The following is a 9,392-nucleotide window of genomic DNA, read 5'->3' as shown; positions in this document are numbered from 1 at the left end:
ACCTGGGCACATGATTTCTCTCGGCGCAATACCCAGGCTGCTGGGCATGCTACATGCACCCCCTGTCAGCACTCCTGCAAAAGGCCCCTTCTAAGCAGGCCTCAGGCCAGAAGATGCTTTCAAATTATTATTATTTTACTGAACGAGCTGCATTTTTACATACTTCGGCTACGAGCATGCACACACCTGAGCGAGAGAGAGTGAATTGCAGCCAGTGGCAAATTCTGAAACCCCATTCCTTCCCCCAGCGATGAATGAATCTCCAGGGTCAGCCCAACCCACTCTTGGCTTGCATCTCTGTACCCTGTCTCCCTCACCTTCATTCCCTTGTGCCATTCCTATACTGTGAAGGGGACAGCTACATCCCACCCCACAGGGTGGGTCAGTCCTATTGATGCCAGGGGAGGTCATATCATATTTATGCCCTAGCTGCATTTACTGAGCTCTTCCAGTTGAATTTCACCCCCCAGGAACGGTCAGTTTCATTGCACTCTTTTATTTACAGAAAACACAGAGATAAAGCATTAATTTTGTTTGTTTGTTTTTAGCAAACCGCCCAATCAACTAATTTTTTTTTTTGGCACAAAGAAATGTCACAGGTGTTACCAAACAACCATGGATCAGCAACCGACTAACTGCCCAGTCCAATAACATGACTTAAACAAACAGACATATCGAAACGAAATTGAAAAATGAGGAGGTTATTCCACATTCAGCTAACAGCATAACCTGCTCAGAACCGGGAGGCAAGGGGAATTATTGTCAAGGGGACACCACCATTCATAAATTATATATATATATTTATCTCTTACATTGTAAAAGTAAACAGTGCAAAAGTACAGTACCCCAGGTACCCTTCGGTTTGGAAAACTTGAAGGTTGTTTTATACATTGTATGTGTGTTTTGTAAACATTGTTACCCAGCCACAGTTCTAGCTCTTGCTCTGAGACACCCAATGCCCTTGCGTCCAAAGCGCACCGTGAGAGGGAGCAGCCGCCTCGCGTTAATGCCATTGAGATTCCCATTCAAGATTTAGTGCAAATTTTGGAGAGAGAGAGAGAGAGAGGGAATAAAATAAAATCAAATAAGGCAACAGTTAGAAACAGTCCGTATCAAAAAGAGGGTGCAATGCCTGGGTTACGAGAAGGGCAGGAAGTCCCTTTCTTCCACCAGGCTGATGGAGAGGTTCTTCAGCTCTTCCTCTGAGCCCACCATTTTGTAGCCGAGCTGCGCCAGCACCTGCTGACAGGCGTTCTGAGTAAACTCCACAATCTCGTAGGAGAGGCGGAACCGCCATTTCTCTGCCGTCGCCGCCGAGTTCCGGACGGTCCCATACTTGTGTTTGGCTGAGGACCTGTCCCCTCTTGTGTTGTTTTGTATCCATCGCTCGACGTTGCTGTCCATGGGAATACCCAGGAAACCATAAATCTCCTCAGTCTTTTTCATGGGATTTCTGGCCAGGTCTTCGTACCTTACCAGCATGTATTTGCCCTTAAGCCAAGGTGGTCGGTTTAGTCCAGTGGATACAGAGTTCAAGAAGTCCTCGCAGACCATGGTGAGCTGGGTCACATCCAGGTTATAGGGCTTCCTGCCAGTACCATCCCAGATCCTCCAAAGCCTGTAGGTGTCTCGAAAGGTCTCGCTCCTGGAAGCCAAGATACCTCTGGGGTCCCTCACCAGCTGTATAACCTTCAGGTTTAGTCTGGGATCCTCCACCAAGGCTCTGAGGTCACTGACCTCTGGCACCCGCACTGTTTTGATAGCCACATGCCCATGCTCTTTGCATGACTCAGTGGCCAATGTCAGGTTCAAGGTGCCACACTTTTTCACACAGTCCCCTTCCTCCAGGTGGATGTCAATTGGCCCCAGTGATTCACAAACCGGCGGCGAGCACAGGGCCTTGCTGGCCCCCCTGCGGAAGAGCCGGTCCGTCGTATGGTTCACCGGCTGGGGTTTGATGTAGTTCTCGAGAAAGTAGAGGTCGCAGTCATAAAGGCTCCTCAGCAAGTCTCTGCTGGCGCCCAGCATGACCCTCCTGTCAGTGGTGCTCTTGCTCTGCGTCAGCTTCGGGATCAAGGTGTACTGGACATGGTAGAGGGGCTCAAATAAATAGAAGACATCAAAGTGCTGGTTAAACAACTGTCCAACAAAAGAGGAGCCACTCCTGGTGGTGGCCAGGATCAGGATGTGCGTCTTTCTGGAGAGGTTATAAGCAAAGGTTGGGCTCTCATCACATAGTCTGTCAGCCGACTCATTCTCCTGGCTCAGGCTGCAGTTCATGGGATTGGGGACAGGGCAGCTGTGGAAGGACTTGGCTGTGAAGGTTCGGATCGCCGTGTACTGGATCGCGATGGATGCCAAGGCTAGTAGGAGGACAGCCTTCCAGGAACATTGCATGGCTGGTCACCTTCATGGAGCTTCTTTACAGGTTGTCTTAGTATCTGCAACACAAAGAGAGGTCACAAGTTCAATATTGCTCAGGACCCCGGGTATTCCCTGCACTGAATGGAGCTCAGACTGTGAAATGACAAGTGAGGCCAGTAAGCACTCTAACAAGGTGGATATCAGCCATAACTTCATGGCTCAGGGAATCATTCCCATGCTACGCACCTCCCCATCCTATCCCAGCAAGATGAATGAACATTAAGGCATACCCTGTTAGCCTCAGAAGCCATATCCACAGAGAACTTCAACCCAGGAAATAGGGTCCTTCCTGCATGAAAGGCATGTAGAAAATGTATGGCTCTCAGCTCCCTCTGTGCCAGGCACCCGAGACTGTGGGAAAGGAGGTGAGCAATGGCCCCGGCTACACTATGGACATACCTTCATGTACTGTCAGTCCAGGGGAGATCATGGCAGCTGTGCAAACTCATGGAATCCAATAAACATAGGCTGTGTGCTGTGCCATGTATGTAAGTCAGCTGTCACCCCATCAGTCAGAGTCGCTAGCAGCCAGCCCTGGTAGGAGTGCAAGAACAGGACGGGGGGCCTAGAGACGGGGTGAGTCCATCTTTCTGCCAGCTGGCAGTGCAGTAGAGTGACCAGTGTGTGCCAGCAAGTGCCTGCTCAGAGTGAGGCAAGTGGCAGCACATTCACTTCTCTCGCCTAGAGCTGCAAAAGTCCCCCCTGGCCAGGGTAGCTTGGTAAACCTGAGTCATGGTGCAGAGTCCAGATTCAAAGGATTTCAGCAAGCTGGATGGGCCTGACACAGCATTGTGGGCTTCCAGATCCAACATGCTTTTCTAACTGCCAACCTGCAAACCCAGCCTGGGATCTGACAATCAAGTGAGATTCTTGTCTTCTCACACCTGTGATAACGGTTCTGCCCTCAGTTGCTGCTGTGCAATCCCACCACCTTCAGATCCTGTTCTCAGCTGAAGTCCCCATGAGCTGGGGCCAATCCTGTGCCCAAGATACTACGGTATTGGGCATAGTAGAAACAACACTCACACAGCACAAGTTCTCTCCCTGTCTGGGCTACCAACAAAGACAGCACCACAGACTGAATGCAAGGCACTTTGCTGACACATGGCAGAGCTCCTAGAGCTGGGCATGTTCCTTTCACTGCCAGTGGGAGCTAGAGTCCAGAATGAGCAGTTCCCTAGAAACAGCTAGAAAAATGGATTGTGGCTGATGTGGGTGCAGGGCTTGAGGGCAGCCATGAGGCCACATGCTCCAGTACAGGGGATATTTGCCAGGAGTGGAAGATGATTGACTGAGGCAGTGGAGGGAGGTGGTTTTCCTGCTTCTGCATGCTGCAGCAAATAAAACTGCTGAAAGACAGTTTATGCTGGAGACCACTGATCTTCCCATATTGTGCCCTCTACACCACTGCTTCCAAGCCTGTGAGCATTCAAAGCAAGAAACATGGAGACTCAGCAATTAGTGCTAAAGCCCTCAGCACCTTAGTGAGGCTTTCCCTGGATGTACGCTCACAACAGCAGCTTTCAGCAAGAGCTCTCACTCCTTTGCTACCTGCAGAGCTGGGCCTGGGCCTCTTGGTGGAAGCAGAGCTCGGCAGGAGCCCAGCCTGGTGCTGATGAGGGGAAGCAGCAATGTTTGAGCGCGTGCGAAAGCAGGAGACGTTCAATGTCTGGGGTGGTGACAACTGTCCATAGAATCAAACTATTGGAAGACAAACAACATGAGAACCAACCTCCCAGAAATGCACTGGAAAAAAACCCAAGAAGATCCCCAACCCAGAAACAAATTATAGAGATTTCAGTTATAGAGAACAAAAATATCCCTGCTGCCTCCTGCATTCAAATGGAGGGGGGCCCAGCCCCACCCTATGTCATCCTGCTGTCACAGCCATCTACCCGGCAGCTTATTAATTCATTCTGCTTTATACTTTTTTTGCAGTGATTTCCTCCTTGTTGGCATTGGGAGCAATGACTAGACACTCCTCTATATTGCAATGATAATAGCAAGCTCCCGCTACACCTATAGATCTCAAAGACCTTTACAAGGTGGTCAGTATAGTTATTTTACAGATGGGGAAACTGAGGCACCGGGCAGCAAAGTGATTTGTCCAAGGTCACTCAACAGGCCAGTGGCAGAGTCAGAAATAGAACACACATCTCCTGAGTCCTAATCTAGTGCACTATCCCCTAGGGCACACAGTCTCCCTTACAACAGCTGATGGTGACGATGATGATGACACCACCTCCGCCTAAGTTGTCTGGTGTTTTCAGCAGCTTGTGGCAGACTTTATAAGACACAGATAGGGCAAGGGGCTGATCCTTCCCAGGAGAGTCTCAAAGGGAAACCTAGAAAGTCTGGCAAAGGGGGGTCAGTGGCAGAACCCCCTGGGACCCAGTACTGAAGGTGGAACAGGGTGTGCAAATGGCAGGGGCAGTGAGGATGTGACACGGAGGCAAGAGCAGGCGAAAGGGGAGCACCATGAGCAAAGGATGGAGAGGCTGGAGAGTAGGAAGCGTTTCCTGTGGGTGAGAGTGAGGCTGCAGCCCAGCCCCCTGGAACAGAAGGGGCAGAACCCTGTGACTGTGACCCATGTGGCCTGGTAGGCCCCCAAGCATTAGAAACAGGCTTTTAAAATATTTAAAATAACCTTTGAATATTTAAAGTCCTGTTTAATGAGCTGGATAATGTAGGCCCCTCCCCCTCTGCACCCCAGGGTGTCGGTGCTGGTTTGTTGTCTGAACTCACCAGCATCCGTTTGCTCCAGGGCAGCCCAGCATGCAGCTGCTGCTCACCCATAACGGGACCCTGAGCTCAGCAAGGGGAAGAGCATGTACAGGGGCTGGAGCAGAAGGGGTGGGGGGTCAGCCCTGGCCAGCAGCTGCCCTGCTCTCCTACATACTATTGTCTCTCATAGCCTTGGCTGCAGCCTGCCACAAAGGGTTGGCCCAGCACGCGGCTTTCCTGCTGCCCGCAGGATACTCTGCTCATCTGCTCGCTGGCAGAGCAGGTAAATTGGAGACAGCTGTGATGCAATTGATCCTATTCTTCTCTCTCGTGAGTAGCTGTGAACCAGGCTCAGGGCATCTGCTCTCCGTGTATGGATGGGAGGGGGCATGTGTGGATGCGCACGCGTTGCAACGATGGGTATCTCTATGTACACTGGCATTTGTGTCCATACATGCACAAGGGTATGTGCGCACACAACTAAGGGGTCACACAACCAGATTCTCCTCCATCACTTTGGGGGGGGCTATCCTACCCTCCCCTATCCCAGACTGCTCCCCAAGGGAGTCTGAAATCAAACTCAAATGGCTAATGCTAACTGCAGTGACCAAGCCAGTCCACCCTGCAGGGTAGCAATGTGGTTTAGACGCTTCCCAGCCTCAACCTTCCCTCTACGAGCTTCCCCTGGGGACTCTTTTTTCCCTCCTGATTTAGTGCCTTACACATACATCTCACAGAATGTGCCTCCGTGTAGCTCTGTGCATTTGTAGCTGCAGCACTGGGTGCATGTCTCTATCTGTGAATAAGGTTCTGCATGTGTCAGTGACGTCCGTGTCTCTGTATGACTATCTGTGTGCCTTTAGCCATGACACACATGGTTATGTATGTATGTAGGCCCCCATGTGTGCTTGTGTGAGTTGCACATTAACAATTAAATTTTGCAGTGATGGGTGCTATAGAAGAACCATAGGCAGATGGGTCTTTGCATGTATGGGTATCCATGTCTCTGTGAGAGTATGGTGCATGCGCCTGCATGTTGCTGCCTGTGTATCCATATGCATCAGTGAGATGCCGCAGGACTTTGAGGTTCTAATCAAAGTGCTGACCAGTAACTTCAGACAAAACCAATTTAATGGACCCAGGTATTTTCAAATCACCCGGTGATATTAGTAGGTCCCTCTGAGGCTCTCCCCTTAGCCAATTCCTCCTCTTCTTTCCTCTCTTTTCTACACACAGACTCACTCGCTGATCCAGAGTAACAGCTCTGAGATTTCCCTGAATTAATCCATTGTTCCTGTACACCCAGCAGAGCAGGGAGGCCTGTTTCTCTTTCTCTCTCACACATACACAATCTTCCTTCCCCCTCCCTCCCCTGGAGCATGCTGGCCACTAAAACTCAACACCGCTGGCTCCTCTAGGGCAAATGAAAGAAGCAGCTAAGGGACAACACTAGGTGGGGATTTCTGAGTTCCATCAGGGAGCTGAACTGGCCAGGCCAGCTTTAGTATGCAGGGCCTGTTCAACCACAAAGCGTCTGTGGTTTCAGCATATTAAAATTCCTGACAGGCCTGGAAAAGCACAAAGTTCCTGGTGATTTTCCCCCTGAGAGGTTTCTGCTGTTGGCGGCATGTGGCACACCCATCACCCTGATGTGCCTGACTCTCAGGAGAGGCTGCGAGCGTCATTCACTCCAAAACACAACGGGGGTGGGGGAATGCTTTGCTAAGCATGGAGCCTAGCTTAAACCCCCAGTGTTTTTACTCTTGATTTTATTTAGCGACTGAGCCCAGCTCTGATAATCCTACATGAGGCTCGGGCATGTTTTTCTGGGCGTGGGATGACTTGGAGCATTGAGAATGGGGCAAGGAGCTTTTCACCACCATGTCAAATCCATCCCAACATAGGTGCTGGAACAATTTTTAAAGTGGGTGTGTTGAAAGCTATTACCATGTATTTGGTTGTTAGTACTACTTCAAGCCAGGGGTTCAAGCCAACCCCTAGTTCCAGCATCTATGCATCCCAGGCTGACCGTGACCACAAGTTCTTCCTCTCTGATGGCTGTTTGGTGGCCCCTAGAAGAGAGGAACTGGTGGCTTTCAGTTCAACCCCCCATTAGACAGGTGTCCATGATCCAAACCTGCACCATTACTAAATTGTGCTCTTCCTGACAGCCTGAGCAGAGGGTCCAAGGACTCTAAGGCAGGGCTGAGCCACACTGATGGGGCAGAGGGAAGTGTGCCCTCCCCTTGTCCATATTGAACCTGTTCTGGGGCTAAACAGGAGGATCAGGTCTGGAGCTAGCGCTTTTCACCAGTGTTCACACTTTGTTTTAATACGGTTTACTGGGTTGCTGCCTGCCAGTGCCATGCTGTGTCTTGGGGACAGGGAGATGCAAGATGTATCCATTGGTGATCCTACTATACCATAGCCTTGGCATATCAGTACCCACCTAGCATAGGGAGGGTGCCCCAGAGGGACCCAGGCACTAGTGTATCCATACACGTAATCTCACAGCTTCTCTAGTGTCCTGTCGAACCCTCCCCCCCTCCCCCAGAGAATTCTTTTGGGCCCACCTATATCTTACCACCTCTTGCTTCTTCCAACGCCTCCCATCACAGCCTTCGCCTCTGCATGTTCTTCCTGTGCTTCCCCAGCCACACGCCCATCGCACCATTCCAGTTACTAAGGCTCATTGTTCACAATTAGGAGAGATGAAGGGCAAGACCCTGGTTTACTCTCTGCTCCTGGCTCACACGCACACCGCTCTCAGGCACAGCAGCATCTTTGCCAAACAGCAATACTTAGCTTCAGTTTTCTATGTGCAGTATCCAAGCGGAGAACTCTCCATTCCCCTCTGGTGGCCACCAGTTCCACTGCGGCCCCCTAAAAGGCTCTGAACTTTCTTTCCTTTCTCCTGGACTATATTGGGGCAGGTGTGGTGTATAAGCGTGGAAAGTGAGGGATATACCATGCCGGCCACAGCCACACAGAGTGAAGCCAGGTGCTGAGTAAGCTTCCGGAGTCTAGGTTCTGCCACTAAACCTGAATACTGACCTACAACCCATTCGGTTGTTCCATTCCTGGGTTCCCCAAAAACACACAGCTCTGCTGATGCCCCATCTCACTCCTGACCTGCAGCACCCTTTGTATTTCAGCTATGCCAGGTTGCACTGGGGAGAGGGGGAGAGATTTGTATGGACACACATGTGAGACCGAAAGCAAATTTGAAGCCAAACCTAGGCAGCACTCTAGGGGTGAGTGACCTGCCTGAATTGTGCCCTCTCTCTGCCCCCTTCATAGGACTCAGCACCCGTCGGTCCGGCAGGCTGTTGCCCCTTGGCCTGCTGCAGACAGTGGAGAGCTGCTGCGGTGAGGCATCCAGGATGCCTGATTTGCATTTTGAAAGTAAGTGTGAAGTGTCTTCCCTCCCTTTGCCCAGGGCCAGGCCCTCATGCCTCCCAGCAGCAGTGCTTGTGTCACAGCTACTTCAGCAAGAGAGCTGACCTCAGCATCAACAACCCTATTGCATGCTATTGGGGGCGGGAGGTCACTGTCAAATCTAGAACCAGCAACTCTCCATTGAGACCAGCTCAGTGCAGCCAGGGAGAGGCGACTCCCAGCAGGAACCAGCATAGCACAACGCCTACCAGAGCATCCCAAGTGGAAGGCAACTCCAAGCCAGTTCAGTGCAGCTCCTACCAGCTGTAGAAAAGAAACCCTTCTGCTATCACTGAAACTGGCGTCCTCTTAAGCAGAGATGCTTTCATCATCTAAGGACTTACCTGGGCATCCCAGCCCCCCTTTTCCCCTCCCCAGCAGGGGGAGGGTGGGGAGGGTCCACCTCCCAGTCCTGCACTCATTGGGTTTAGTCTAATCCCAGGAAGGAGACGGGTGAGTCTGTGCTGCAGCCCCTCCAGGGGCAGAGGTGGGATGGGAAGCAGTGAATGAGGAAAGGCAGGCAGCCCCCAGAAAGGCCAGGGGACACTCCCCTCTCCAAGTGGCTTGGCAGGGCTGTGACTGAGATGGCTCCTGGCCTCATGGCACTGCTGTTCCAGACAGTGCTAACCCACCGGCATTGGGGAGCTGCTGGCAAGGGTGGGCATCATCTTCCATCCAGGCTTTTCCTGGCTTCCGCTTGCCAAACATAGAGCCTACAACCAGGCTGCTGTAACAAATGCCGCCAGAGGGGGAGACAGACACACCCCAGCTCACTACACCTAACACACAGCACACCGCTGCAGGCA

At 51.4% G+C, this 9,392-nt stretch overlaps 1 protein-coding gene across 2 annotated transcripts in view; it reads right to left on the bottom strand.

Annotated features, from left to right (window-relative positions):
- Positions 1-560: 560 nt before the first annotated feature.
- Positions 561-9,392, bottom strand: part of CHST1 (carbohydrate sulfotransferase 1) — a 16,611-nt gene continuing 7,779 nt past the window's right edge. Inside the window, exons 1-2 of one of the 2 annotated variants that reach the window (XM_045016357.1) lie at positions 5,170-5,210; positions 561-2,441 (exon numbers count right to left, since the gene is read on the bottom strand). In XM_045016357.1, the coding sequence (XP_044872292.1) occupies positions 1,138-2,397 (1,260 nt within the window). In that variant the 5' untranslated portion in view covers positions 2,398-2,441; positions 5,170-5,210 and the 3' untranslated portion in view covers positions 561-1,137. Of the gene's footprint in view, positions 2,442-5,169; positions 5,211-9,392 lie in introns of those variants that run through there. The other variant, XM_045016356.1, reaches the window with a different exon arrangement.

This window comes from Mauremys mutica, chromosome 4 (genome assembly GCF_020497125.1).
Source record: "Mauremys mutica isolate MM-2020 ecotype Southern chromosome 4, ASM2049712v1, whole genome shotgun sequence".
Lineage (NCBI taxonomy): Eukaryota > Metazoa > Chordata > Testudines > Geoemydidae > Mauremys > Mauremys mutica.
Note: the sequence above shows the minus strand (reverse complement) of the source record. Positions and strands in the feature narration are given on the sequence as shown.